Below are 15,589 nucleotides of genomic sequence, written 5' to 3' on the forward strand. Positions count from 1 at the left end.
GAGAAAAAAAGTCTTAAATGGCATTATTATGTGAATTAGTATCATATTTTGAGACGATTCGACTATATACAACAATTTAGCAAAGCGCAGATGACGAAAAATTAGTCTTTTAATCTGCCGGTTAGCCACGCCTACCATTATAGGGCTCTAGCGTCCCAAACAGGTGGATGACGTCAGCGGGAGAATGGGCTCATCGGTTTTACTATTCAGCCCATTGAGGGGGAATTATTCATAACGAGGAAAACGCAACGAAGAGAGACGCAAAATGTCATTGTTTTAGTCTCTCTATTCCAATATTTTTACAGGATATTCTTTTTATCCAAATATTTTTCCCCAATAGCTAAATAAATGACATAGTAATGACAAATAACAGTCTGGTGCTAAATGGAATATGAAATAATAAAAACACATCTATTCAGGACGACATGGCAAAATTACTCCATAATCAAAACTGTTGACTTCACCTATACTGTCGCACCTCCCGAATTAATATTTTATGCCACCTAAGTCGGGCTTATGTCATTTCCCTTCGGAGAATGTAAACAAACCAAGAGGCGTGACAGCTAGCCGACATGCTAACCACAACCACTTTCAAAGTCTTCGACGTGGAAAATCACACATAACTAGCCCGGATCATTTCACATGATTACTGGGTTGTCGATTGTCTTCGCCGATCGGCAACCCGCCCGGCGGCGAACAAGTTAGAGCTCGTCGTTCCCCTGCTGAGGGCAGAGGGCTCGTTTGCGAGGAAGCAGCTGGACAATGACTGCCGGACAAACCGGCCGACATCAGAGGAGCGTGTAGCTGCCAAATGGTTAACACGAATATGGCAAAACAATGCTTTACTAAACGGCAAAGTATTAACAGCAAGAGACTCATAGGACGGCGGCTGCAGTTGTTATGCAGCTAACATGACAAAACGTGTATGAGGAGAGCTTTTTACATGCCCATCCATGATTAAACGTAAGTAGTCCTTTACTTAAAGAAAGTTTATAGTGTTTACTTTGTAATCACTGTATTCGCGGCTATTTTTAACACAAAGTTGCAATATCTGATCGGTTGGAAAATTTGACAGAACACCGGGCACATGAACAGGGCACTAAGTGTAGTGCTCTCCCGGCGGGGGGATGTGCTGCCGGTCATTGGCCGAGGGGACAGGGAGCATGTCAGCCACAAAATGCAAGGCACCTACATATTAAAATTATCCCAGTATTTGACATAATACAAAACACGATGTTTACTCACTTCCTCGTAAGTCCCATGGTCCCATAGTAGTAGGGCTTGTTTTGGCCAATATCCACCGGTGAACGGGAACCTTTTGAAACCCTAAAAAAGGCTCACACGCCACTCCCTCGTACAGCAAGATTTTTCTGCAGCCGTTTGGTTGGCGTGATGCGAAAAATAAACAAATTAATCTGCAAAATCAGCTGAATCCTTAGTCCTTCTCATACAACAGTACGGCTGTATAGTGAAGAGGACTCCTTCTCCCGTACATGTCACAGCGCCCTCTTCCTTAATGCAAGACCGAAGCAAGAAGTCTGTCATTTTCGTAGCGTGGGATTAAAAAAAATTGTATAAATATATCATAAATATCTCGATCGCTTCTTCACACATCCAAGTGGTCCATTTCATTCAGGAGCATAAAATACCACGTGTATTATGAAATAAACATGCTTTTTCGTGTCACAGGCACTTTAATATTAGGCATGTGCCAGTATGACATTCTGACGGCATGATAACCTTAAGCCAAAATATCACGGTATCACGGTATTGCAATTACAGCTCTAAAATGTGTGGGGTTAAAAAAAATAATTTTTTCCATCGAACAGGAATTTTTATTTTTCAGAACATATAAGCAAATTGGAACATTAGTTTAGTATAGTTTAATGTTAAGGTAAAATTTAAAAAATATATATATATATATATTATAAATACAATTAAAATAAATGCAATGCTTTAGGTGAGCCTAAACCCACAGCCACAGATCAACATTATTAGTGTTTACTAACCTTTAATTGTGTATAAATGCGAAATCATATTGACGGTATTGCCTCCTCGGCAGCCACCCTTCACAAACATGTTTTACGAGTTGGTTGGTCCTCCTCCTCTAAGCCGTGGCCGTCTGTAACTTTTCTTTTGCTGAAATATTTCCAGCGATTTCGTTTTCTTCGATGGGGGAAAAAGTTCAGGGGTTTCACCTCCTCCAGCCATCGTGTAGCACAGCTGACTCACTGACACTGAGCAACAACCGGTGGGGGAGGGTTTAACCTTACAGCTATAAACAATAACATAAAACATAGCTAATACCCTTGGGATGGTATGACGGAAAATGTTTGCGGTTTTGAAACCTTGGCATTTTCATACCACGGTACACCATGAAACCGCTAATCGGCACATGTCTGTTGCATATTTAATTATATACATGCAAATCTTTGGATGAGCCACTGAAATCACAAACGATTTGCATTCTTATTCTTGTGATGCATTACACAAGCTCCCACTACAGCTTTGTCAAGTGTTGTTGAATTTGGTGTGATTGCTATCTGGTACCTCTTTTTCAGTCTACCAGGAAAAATGCATACTCTGTAGAGTTATTCTGTAGCTCCGTTCCTTTTGAATTGTCATTTTGGTAGCATTTGACTGTGGTTTTTTTTTTGCATGATAATGTCTCCCATAAGCCTCAATTAGTCCAAATATTTTCAGGTGGCTTCAGCGTATATCTATCCTGACACATGTACTTACATATATGATCTTACTTCCTGCCCTTCAGATGTTGTTGCTTAAGCCAAAGGCTTTTTTTGGGTGGGGTTTTACTCATAGCACTTGCTAAATTTAAATGCATAAAATTTCTTTAACAAAATTAATTAAATTTACATTCTAATCGGAGACACTGTTTTCAAGGACACTTAGGCATAACACTTTTGGTCAGAAAAAAATCATTTTGACATGTGCAGATTGATCAAATATACTTGAAATAGTACAGTGCTTCTCAGTTATTTTCTGTTATGCCCCCCAGGAAGACGTAAACGTTTTGTGCCCCCCCCCCCCAGCTCTCTGCTGCCTTTGTAAACAGTATCATTTGTCTATAAAATCATGTTTATTATTATAAGTACACCTCAGTATAATATTGTTTCCTTTTTAATATTAACAAAAAAAGTACAGTGGTATGAAAGAGTATCTGAACCTTTTGGAATTTCTCACATTTCTGCATAAAATCCCCATCAAATGTGATCTTTGTCAAAATCACACAGATGTAAAAATAGTGTCTGCTTTAACTAAAAGCACTCAAACATTTATAGGTTTTGTATAGTTTAGAGGTTTCGTGTGTGACGTGAGGACCAAGTTTGTTGCATTCAGTGACGTTTTCACAGTTAAATCTTGAGTTATCAGTGTCCACATGATGGCGCCACAAACGTAGAATTTGCACTTCTTTACTTTCCCCGTCGTTCTTAAGAACCCTGGTTTAAAAATGCATGTGCGTGTGGATAATAGGCCAAACCGTAGAAAAATATATTCTTTTTGCCAAATAATCTGCAACGTGTGGACATGGCCTTAAATAGCAATTGAAACCAATTTTTACCAAACAATTTAACTAAGTTGTCTGCCTGATCACTGATGAGTGGTTTAAAGCTGCCATGCCCACTATAAAACACACACCAGGTAAGAATTGTCTTGATGAGAAGCACTGTCTGATGTGCATCATTGCTCGGTCAAAAGAGCTGTTTGAAGACCTGCGATCAAGGATTGTTGATTTACTGTATATAAAGCTGGGAAATGATACAAAACCACCTCTAAAAGTCCGGATGTTCATCAATCGACAGTCCGAGAAGTTGTCTACAAATGGAGCGTTTGGCACTGCTGCTTCTCTCCCAAGGAGTGACCATCCACCAAAGATGACACCGAGAGTTCAGCGCAGAATACTCAGAGAGGTAAAAAAAGAACCCTAAAATCTCTGCTAAAGACCTGCAGAAATCACTGGCAAAGTCCAATATCTCTGTGCACACATCAACTATATGTAAAACTATGACCAAAAATTGCGGAGGACTTCACGGAGGAAGTCACTGCTTTCTATTAAAAAAAAAAAAAAAAAAACATTGTTGCTCGTTTAATGTTTCAAAAAAGGCACTTGGACATTCCACAGAAGTTTTGGCAAAATATTTTGTGGACTGAGGAAACCAAAGTCGACACAACAACTCCACAACAACACAGATGGCGAACAGGAGAGCCGAGAATATGTTCCAATCCACGGTAAAATCAGTTTTAAATTACCAAAAACACATTGACACAAGTCATTGACAACAGTCTGTCTTGCGCTAGCCATGTTGAATAAACTCCGCTCTCCTCGTATGTTTACGTCCGTGCGCAAGTCCCTCGTCCCGCCCGTCGCTGATTGGTCCACTCCGCTGTCTGTTTGCTGTGGCTTGCTCCGCCCTGGAAATTTTATCCGCTTAATGGTGGCCAGACTCAATAGCTGGAACAGCGGTGAGTCTGGAGTACCAGGCTAGAAGCATGATGGAGGGAGCATCATGTTTTGGGGCTTTTTACCTACCTCAGGGCCTGGACAATTTGCAATCATTAATGGAAGAATGAATTCAAAAGTTTATAAGGATGTTTTATAGGAAAACCTGAGGCCGTCTTTCAAACAGTTGAAGCTAAAAAGAGGATAGATGCTGGAACAAGACATTGATCCAAAAACACAGTAAATCAAGTTCAGAACGGTTTCAGAAGAACAAAATACACGGTCTGGAGTGGCCAAGTCAAAGTCCAGACTTGAATCCCATTGAGATGCTGTGGCAGGACCTAAAGACAGTGATTCATGCCAGACATCCCAGGAATCTGAATGAACTACAGCAGTTTTGCTGAGAAGAATGGGCCAAGATTAGTTCTGATCGATGTGTCAGACTGATCTGCAGCTACAGGAAGCGTCTGGTTGAAGTTATTGCTGCCAAAGGGGGGGGCCACAAAATATTAAACGTGATGGTTCACTTACTTATTTTCACCCCTTCTGTCATTGTTTGCATACTATCTTCATTAAAATATGAAAACCTGTAAATGTTTGGGTAGGATGTTAGTTAAAGCAGACACAGTTTTTTCATCTGTGTGATTTTGACAAAGATCAGATCACGGTTGATGGTGATTTTATGCAGAAATGTGAGAAATTCCAAAACATTCAGATACTTTTTCATACCACCGTAACATAGCTCAACTTACAATAAAGTTTAATTATTAACATTGTTTTGTTTGTATCAGAAAAGACCTAAAGAGAAAATGACACCAGAAAGCATGTTTATTTCATATTACACGCTGTATTTTATGCTCCTGAATGAAATGGACCGCTTGGATGTGTGTGGAAGCGATCTATGTATTTATTCAACTTATTGAATCCCGTGCCATGAAAATGACTGATTTCCAGCTAGAGTCTCGTGTTGAAGAAGAGGGCAGCTGTGATGTCAGAGAATGAGATCATCTCCACGATACAGCCATACTACTGTATGCAGAAGGACTGCAAATTATAAGCTGATTTTGCTGATTAATTCGTTTACTTTTCCCGTCAAGCCAGTAATTATTTTTGCTGCAGGCAGTATCAGTTCCTTTGCTATGGTGTGGGGTTATTTTGCACTGAGCAACTTGGTATGTTACCTAATATAATGCTAACAGTGCTCGCTAGTTACTAACATTGACAAAATAGGATGACTTTTTGCAATATTCGGCACGCTTTCGCTGAAGAAAAAAATCAAGCGGCTTATCAATGTGATTGGGGTCTAATGTCTTTAAATGACATCTAAATTGATTTGGTTCCCTGCTGTCCGCTGCAAACATTTTTAGACACAGGAAACAGACTGGTCTTTCCTCGTCTCCCACTGTACTAAAAGTCAAAGCCAAAATCCAAACGCGACATAAGCTTTGTTATATTTCCTCGTCATACCTCTTCATATCTCCATCACTCTTTGCTGTGTGCTCTTGTTTAGTTCAAAAATACTGTGCACACTCTGTAAATGAGAGCGCAACTGCCACCCACTGAGTCGATGTGCAATTTAGCTTTACTCTAGTACAGCAAAAAAGTATGTTCCCCGATGTCACTTGCGCCATGCCCATCATCGCTCTGCGTCCCCCTGGAGGCCCGTGCCCCACTATTCGATAAGTACTGAAATACAGTGTATCACAAAAGTGAGTACACGCTAAATAACGCTAACGTTTAAAGTAGAAATGGGTGGCAGGATGTTTCGTTGACACAGAAGTCGCTACGGCTTTTCATTCTTCTAATGTGCACCGGGTCCAGGCTGTGACAACATTACAAAGACTGTTCTGTCCCAGCAAAAGCCGGGGCCTTATGGAGTACAGTATGTATGCTCAACAATCCCAGTGGTGATAAACAACAAAAAAAGGGCTAGGCTGGTGAGAAATAAAAAACGTTCAATCAACTCTGCCAACCTGTTAAGCATAGTATGTCATTCCCAAAACTCACCAGTGAATCCAGTCTGGCATCTCCAATTGGCTCTGCTAAATATTAGATCTTTAGCTGGCAAATCTTTCTTAATTAATGATTTTATCAGCAACAATTTATTTTTATTCTGTGATTAAATGCGATCATTTGTCTTGGTTTTTACGTTGTGTTTATTTAAATGTGATTTTTATGGTCTTCATGTGATGTAAAGCACTTTGAATTGCCTTGTGTTGAATTGTGCTATATAAATAAATTTGCCTTGCCTTGCCTTGCCTAATACTACAGTGTATCACAAAAGTGAGTACACCCCTCGTATTTCTGCAGATATTTAAGTATATCTTTTCATGGGACAACACTGACAAAATGACACTTTGACACAATGAAAAGTAGTCCGTGTGCAGCTTATATAATAGAGTTTATAGTCATTAATGGTTATAGTTTATAGCCATTAATGTCCATACGCCTGGCAACAAAAGTGAGTACACCCCTTAGTAAATACGTACATCCCTAAATGTTCAAATTGAGTACTGCTTGTCATTTTCCCTCCAAAATGTCATGTGACTCGTTACAGGAGTGCTGTCAGCATTGCTGCAGAGCTTGAAGAGGTGAGGGGTCAGCCTGTTAGTGCTTAGACCATACACCGCACTCTACATCAAATTGGTGTGCATGGCTGTCACCCCAGGAGGATGCCTCTTCTGAAGACGGCACACAAGAAATATCGCAAACAGTTTGCTGAAGACATGTCAACAAAGCACATGGATTACTGGAACCATGTCCTATGGTCTGATGAGACGGGCGGGCTTTCTTGTTTCTTGTTACTTTAATAAAATTACATTTTTCAAGAAAAAGTACTGGAATGTTCGGACTGTAAGCTGCCACCCACCTAATTTGACACGAAAACAGCATTTCTTCATAGATAAGCCGCATCGAACCATAAGTCGCAGCTGTCTTCACTGTATTATTGAACATTTACAACATATTAACAGGTAACACTTTAATTGACAGCAGTCTCATACGACTGTCATAAGACCATCATAATTATGACATGATACTGTCATGAGCATTAATGAAATTAAATTTTCCTTTTTTCCACTGTTACATTGCTAGTAGCAACTTTATGTCAAACCCATGTCTCCAAAAATAATTGCCATCACTGTCCCAACACATTTAGAGATGTCAACATGGACAGATGGAAATGTCACAACAATCAGTGGATTACACTTCCATAGTTTTCTTCACTCACTTGCACAAGGAACCAGGAAATAAGCACAGAGACCCAGGGGTTGCCACTGTTTGATGTCCTTTTAGCAGGAAACAACACTTTACCTGAATGAAAAGTGAAACAAATGATCATGTTTGTAAATATTACAAACTACAAATCAAGTGTTATCAGCCGCTGTAATAGAGACTGGCATAGAGACAAAAAAATAAAAAAAATAAAAAAAACATAGAAGTGGTTATCCTTGGAAATGTATTGATTTATTGCTGATGATTCAAGGCTAAAAACACATGCTGTTAATTTTGCATGCAGCTCCTTGCTCAGAAACTAAAGCAAAAATCCTGAATCATCAAGAGGTAGGGAACATTCAAATGTTTACAGGATGTTAAATTAGTTCTACCTGTAAATGTTCAAGTGTATTTTAGATCCACCCTGAAATTTCACCAGACAGTCAAATACCCCTAATATTTTATAGGTCGTGTCACTGGATCATGTAATGTCAGTTCATTGATTAGTGTATTTATTAAGTAATTGATGGCTGAATCAAATTATTATATCATCAGCAAGCTATCCAGAAGCTTGATAATGATTCTGATTTTTTTGATTCAGGTGTGTTGGAGGAGGGAAAACACGGAAAACACAACAGGAAAGGTGGCCCCAAGGTCCGGATTTGGTGAACCATAATATACTAGTAGATTATGGTGGTGTATAAAGCCAAAAACACAAAGACAGTGTCATTGTCCCAACACTTACAACATTAACACATTTCAGTTTTACACGCTACGTCTGAAATGGACTGAAGCATAAGAGAAAAATATACCTCTGATGTACGCATTCTACAGCAAGGTTTCAGGTGTCTAATGAGTATGGGGGGGGGAATGTGGTTCCAGAAAAGTATGGATCCACATAGCTTGTACTATTAATCATTGTTGGAAATGGTACAGTAAAATGTTGTACAATTTATATTATTAAGTAATTTAATCTCTTTTCTTGATTTAAGGGTGCCTCTATCATTCACGTTGCATATACATAGAGCAGATCACATTCTTAACCATCCAGAAACTTAATGTATTACGCACCAAACAAGTCATCTCTAGCCAATGCATAGAGGATGCGAGAAGCTCCAATGAGGTTGCTCATGGCTGCCGAAAGTGTGGAGGAGTAAACTCCGATGGTGACAAAAGGGTTCCAGATGTTGATGTCTCTCAGAAAACTGTAGTCCTTTTGAAGCAGCACCCTGGGAGGAAAACATACCATCTGTGTATTGCCTATAGACCTTGAGTTCATATTTTTATCAATATGTTTACCAAACTTAAGTTTTTTCAACCTGTTCTGTTCAGCTGTATTGATCAACCAGAATGGTGGCTCTGTAACCCTTTTTAATTCTAAAACATTTTTTTACACCCTATATACCCTAAAATGCTTGCTAAAAGCAAGGTAATGTTAAATATCATCAAACCAATTTTGATAACTAAAAAATATAGTGACGCGATATCGATAACCGATAATTTCCTCCTCATTCCAACCGGTAACCAATAATGTCAAGCCGATAATCCTATTAAAATATTTATGTAAAATTATTAAATATGCACAAAAGAAAATATTACTGTGCAAAAATATAATTTATTGCTCTTTTTTTTTCAACATCAAATGTTAATAAGTGATAAATTCCAACATCTAAATAAAGACAGATTGTCTGACACTCTGTAATGGTAAACTTTTGGCAACAATTACTTACAGAGTAAATACCTAAATTGCATAAAAATGCCTTTAAAAGTAAGCCATTCTTGACATATAACATTATTACACTGCAAAAATACACCTCCTTAAACTAGTTAAATTCCCTTGTTTTCAGTGTAAATCTATTGGAAATAAGTGAAATTATCTGCCAGCGCTAAATAGCTATCTGAAAATAATCTTAACAGCCTTATTTTAAGCAATACATTATTATACTTAATCCTAAAAAAACTTGTCAGAAATGTTCTTTATTCAAGAATAGGTCTGGTTCAAAACATTATTTGAAAGCAATTTTTTCTTGATTTAGGTGATTTTTTTTTTTTTTTTTAAAGATGTATGGGCTTAATAAGAACAAATGGCAATATTTACTTCAAGTGAGTGGAATAATCTGGCACATTCATCAGTTAACTAGTCTTTAACACTTAAAACAAGATGGGGAAAATTATTTGATTAGGTTTAAGAAGAATGATCTGATTAAGACGTCATAAATTTATAGCGTACTCAATGCATTACTGACTGCTGACTTCTTTGTGAGTGTGGTTTGGTGCATGTTCAAATTATCATCTAACCACTGTGCCGTCGTGATAAGCATGCTTACTTGACATCACTTATCCACATGTCTGTGGTGAAACTAATGTGATCGGCATGTTTTTCACGAAGAATGGTGGTCATATAAACTGCATTTTTTAAATCCGGGGCTTGGGCTCTCAGGTCACTTCGGTAAAAAAAAAAACGTTTCTCGTCCGGCATCCCCTCCCACCCATGCACTTCAGTCCGTCCGGCCCTTAAATTAGCAGCTGCGCCATGCCTCTGTCTGGCCGTAGTGCTCGATGAGTTGAACTGAAGATGAGTAGCGGCCGCAGCTACGTTCGTACCGGATACCCGCCCGCCCCGGCCGGCTCGCCCCGGCATATTCGGGGCCTGGCTCTGCTCCGACTGGAGGCGCGCTGCCGGGGAACCGGGCTCGGCCCGCCTGCCCGCCTAGCCCGGCCTGCCGGACCGGCCATCGAGGCGGGCTCCGTTGGAAGACGGCTACTTGTCGACTATCGATCTCGTGCCGGTGTTTAGCCTTAGATGGAATTCAACCCCCGCCTTGGGATGCATTCCCAAAAAACCCGACTCTGGGAAGGCCGCAGCGTCTCTCAATCGTCACAAGCCCCGTAGTTTAGCTCAGTTTACGTGTGGTTAGCTTTAGCATTCGCGCTAGCAGCAGCCTCGTATTCGTTTAAAAAATCTTTGTGATGCAGTTTTAAATGGCTGATCGGGTTAGTGGTCTTGAATGAGGACGCTTTCTTTCCGCCTTGTGAAACTGCAGTGCATGTTTTGCAGATGGCGAGAGCATCGTTTGTTTCACACATGGAAAAATCAACCCACGCTAGTGACAGAGCCGCCATGATTTCACTTCAACCCTGTTGTGTATCACCGCCTCCTCCATGACGGCATACTCCTTAACCCCTCCTCCCTCAGGGGCTTCAGAGAGTGGATGGGTTGAGGACAAAGGCGGTGGAGAAGTGGACAAAACTGCTTCGGTTGCGCACATTTGGAGGCTAAATCAAGTACTATCTAATTATCGGATTGCATAATCGATTGAATGTTTTAAAATCTAGATTATCTGTGTGACGTCATAATTGCCATTATCGGATGATAATTACCGGTAACCGATATAATCGTGCATCTTTAAAAAAAAAAAAAAAAAAGTAAATACATGTTCTAAATGATTTGTAGTAATATGTGCAATATTTCGTCTCATTGTGGTAAATAAATATACCCCTCCGTTAAAATATGGAAGAGGGCAAGTGTTTTCACAGCACTTTGTTTGTTTGCTTGTTTGTTTTATAAGCAAACGATTTCAAGCTTTTCAGTCCCTGAAAACAATTTCACATCAACACACAAAGCGAGGGTTCAATCCAGCAGTCACTGAAATTCCAAGTGCAATTTATCTTGGGTTTGCTTATCTGGAAACACGCATACATATTTACTCATTAGTGAGAAAGTAAGAAAAAGAAAATTTTACACACATTTTATTTCATAGTGTTTATACATGGTTTGAGTAGATGAATGCTAATATCAGGACTGCAACAACAAATCGATAAGCTAGATAAATATAGCATAGGGAACAAACTGCACTCTAGATTTATTGTGTTATATGATGATTGTGTCAGTAACGATGTGCTATCAATGTTTTGTGCCTAGTGTTCTTCATGCTGTGTGCACCTTCATCTCTTAACGGCAGTGCGGCACATGTACGCAGATAAGACACCTATTTAGAGAGAAGTCGACAGTAATGTACTGTCCCATTTAAAAAAATTTGCATTGACCAAGTCTAGTGGACTACCTAAATGTATTCTCCTCATTCCTATTTTATCAAGAATGCATTGGTGCAGACTTTTGCAGACATTGTAAGGGCACCTGCCTCTGCGTACACAGCGCTGCCCCTCCTCCTACTTAGGTGTGTGTGGCTGAGTGTTCTGTGTGTAGGCTTGGAAAGATGAGTGGAGCAGGGACCATGTGCAAAAATCCCAATCAGATGGGTTAGTTAGACCAGTCTTTGGCCTCACATCGACTCAATTCTAAAAGTTTGTGCATCCAGCCTTTTTACATATTCAGAATCAATGCCTTGCCAAATTCTGATTTTGCCTTTGTTTCCCAGATCCTGCATTGCCTGCCTGCTCATTCGTCCACTTGTCTACCCATCTGCCCAACTGTCTGCTAGCATGCCACTCTCCCACCTTGAAACCCTGGTCAATAAACTCTTGTCACAATTGCCCTCTTGTCTCCTGTCCTAGCATTTGGGTGCACTGCACACCCTGAATCCTAACATTTATGTCGTGTTGACTTTTATATGTGTATTGGCAGGAGCCATTGGTCAACAGCAGTAGAGCCTGGCAGGAGAGAAAATGAGATGTATACCTTCAATTGTTTTGCCCAATCCATTTTTTCCAGCTATAAACAGAGAATATGAATTTATTACCTTCTCATCAAAGATCAAAATCAAGTGGCCCAAAGGTGGTGTGTCATTTTAAACTCATTTGTTGTAGGGGCAAAATGGTTTTCAATGAAAATGTAGACAGCAACGTGATGATTGCTCTGCCAAGGTGCCTAATGACGAGTTCTTAGAATGGACTCCCTTCCGAGAGAGCAACTGAGAGTAAGTGTTCATGTGTGTGACACTGCTTGCGTGTATTAGCGTGCAAGATGCTGCACTCAACATGGAGGCAGTGAGATCAGAGATGAAAAAACCCAGCAGGGTGTGCATGATTACCGCTGGCTCCCTACTGCTTACCAATACAACACAGCCAGAAAGTAGAATTACAGTGAAAAGCATTTCTCACTCGCTCCTGATCCTTCTCAATCTCTTGTGGAGTTTCAAAACACGCACGTGCGCAATGCGCATGCACACGTAACGGTGCCTGTATCCTGACATTCACCCCCCCCAAAAAATTGTTTCTTTACATCATGGGATATTTGTTCAATGCATAATAAAACTGCATAACCAAATTTCTGTTTGTGCAGCTGAAAAACCAGATCTATTCATTTCATCCTAAAATCATCTACCCTAGCCTCATTAGTGTGGTATACATGTTCACTGTTTTTGCCTTACTCGTGATCCCCCCCCCAATCCTTTACAAATAAATTTGCACACTACAGTTTAAGCAATGTCCATGCTATCTCATTCTTGATCTCTTTGCCTGCTTGCTATGGAAATTAAGAAGCTCATCACGTAAACTTTAAGGTCCACTGACTTTAATACTTAATCATCATAGCCCTATTAAGTATTTTTCTCTCCACTCACGGATTTGAGCAAACTATTATGATACATGGGTTCCAAGTGGCACACAAACATTCATAATGATGTGTGCATTTAAACGACCATGTTCTGAATCATGTACATGATTTGAAAAAAGAAAACATATAGAAACTCTTAGAGATTACAATTCATGTTTGAACCTTGTAGCCAATTTATATACAATTTTAATGAATTTAACAACAACAAAAAAAGACTTCTGACCATTGTTCAACTATTGGTTATGTTGTGTTTATGTACTGCATAAAAAGTAAAGTATGTGTACATGCTTTTGCTATAATATAAAGGGTAGAGGTCTGAAATTTCAATCATAGATACATATCCACTCATAGGGACATAATCTTAAAAAACTCCACACATCACATTGTATGATTTTTTAAAAAAATAATGCACCGTATTTTTCGGACTACAAGTCGCACCTGAGTATAAGTCGCACCAGCCATAAAATGCCCAACGAAGAGAAAAAAAACATACAAGTCGCACTGGAGTATAAGTCACATTTTGGGGGGAAATCCAACACATAGAACAGACATGTCATCTTGAAAGGAAATTTAATATAAAAATACAATAGAGAACAACATGCTGAATAAGTGTACAGTGTACAGTGCATGAACAACGAAATGTGAATATACTGTCCTCACCAGGACGCTACGGCTCGGTCCTGGCTATTCAGCGGGCTAAACTCCCAAATGACGATGCTGGACATCCGTATAATTTGCTGAATCAATTTCGTCCTCGATACCAAACAGGTTCGCATCGACTTAAATAAATGATAATTAGGTGCTTTTACAGCAATGACAAGACACAAACAGTTAGCATGCATTCGTTAGCATTAGCACATTGTTCACACAACTGGCTCTAAGTGTCCGATTGCGGGTGGAAACACAACAACAACAGAAAAGATGATACACAGAGGCGTTGCCTCTGTAGAGATATTTTACAAGCATAAACAATGAACGTAGGTTCGCAGCCGTGTTTCTCTCTCGCTAACTCGCCCACTCACTCAGCTATGTAGCTGTCAGTGTTCTTCTGGCGTGTGAGCGCTGTTCTTCACTTAAACAAGTGCAAGTGCGCCCCAACGTGGGCGTGAAAGTGCCTCAAACTAAAAGCATGCATTTCAATATAAAAAAGTCAATAATACAATTGAACACACATTGCCGAAGTCAGAACGCGAACGTGGCCATAGCTATTAAGTTATTCAGATAACAATAGCATAAAGAACATGCTAACAAGTTTACCAAACCATCAGTGTCACTCCGAAACACCAAAATAACATGTGAAATGATATCATAATGTGTTAATAATTTCAGACATAAGTTGCTCCTGAGTATAAGTTGCACCCCCAGCCAAACTATGAAAAAAACTGCAACTTATAGCCCGAAAAATACGGTATTTGTAATTTACTGGAGTTCATAAGTATTTTTGCCCCCGTGAAAAAGGCAATAACTTTAACACTCAAAGAGTTGTCAGTCTAACTTAAAAACGTCCACCTTTACCCCATGACTAACCAACCACCCACCCACCACCCATTTGAGCTCAATGTTGTCAGCTGTGCACCCCACAGGCTGTCATAATCCAACTGATACAATATAGACAATAGAAAGAGGAGGTCCCTACTTGATTGCAAAGAAAGTCTTGGTATGGCATATCTCCACCTCAAAGAAACTTCAAATACACCTTAGGTGCTTGTGATTATATCTTATTAGGTTAAAGAAAAAAAAAACAGCATATGTGTATGGCATACTAGTATAATTGCATTACTGTCCTCTCCAAGCAGTTTGCAACTAAATACAGATGCTATTAAATTTGCACCAAACTTTAGACATCCAAAATAAAATTGGTAGTGGAAACAAACGATTCAATGGATTTGACCTGAACATAAGCTCAAGCATAGTGAATACCTCCTACACGTCAACCGTGATAAAGAATTAAGGGTCTGTGTTGATTGCCCACAGGGGAGTGATGTTTGGGTTAAAACTGATGGGCTCATTATTGGTTTAGCTGATGTGTAGCTTGGGCAAAATAAATCTCGACAAGCTTGAGATTTGCAAACTGGCTTTCAAATAAAAGTTTTTAGCATACTGGATGACACAACATGGGAGCTGACAGGTGCAGTATGTTTATCATGTCCTGTAGATTCATTGAAAATGTTATTGATTATGACTGTGTGACTGTGTTTGAATGCCAGATTATTAATTATTGATCCAATCATTCCAATGAAATGAACACTAACATAAAAAAAAGAAGGGAGTTAAGGTATGGGGGTGTGAATGACAGATTAAAGGAGTTTTCAGAGGATAGAGAGGAAATATTGTGAAATGACTCAAAGTCAGCCACGGAGATTGTGATCCTGATTGTTTTTATTCTCATTGGCCCAGCACAA

At 39.5% G+C, this 15,589-nt stretch overlaps 1 protein-coding gene across 2 annotated transcripts in view; it reads right to left on the minus strand.

The window, feature by feature from the left end:
* Positions 1-15,589, minus strand: part of zgc:153039 (uncharacterized protein LOC767698 homolog) — an 81,788-nt gene that overhangs the window by 41,917 nt on the left and 24,282 nt on the right. For both annotated transcript variants that reach the window (XM_057838002.1, XM_057838001.1), the window contains 2 exons: positions 8,744-8,901; positions 7,689-7,771 (listed from right to left, as the gene is read on the minus strand). In XM_057838002.1, coding sequence (XP_057693985.1) covers positions 7,689-7,771; positions 8,744-8,901 — 241 coding nt within the window. The remainder of the gene's footprint in view (positions 1-7,688; positions 7,772-8,743; positions 8,902-15,589) is intronic.

The sequence above is a fragment of the Corythoichthys intestinalis genome, chromosome 6, assembly GCF_030265065.1.
Source record: "Corythoichthys intestinalis isolate RoL2023-P3 chromosome 6, ASM3026506v1, whole genome shotgun sequence".
In the NCBI taxonomy this organism is placed as follows: domain Eukaryota; kingdom Metazoa; phylum Chordata; class Actinopteri; order Syngnathiformes; family Syngnathidae; genus Corythoichthys; species Corythoichthys intestinalis.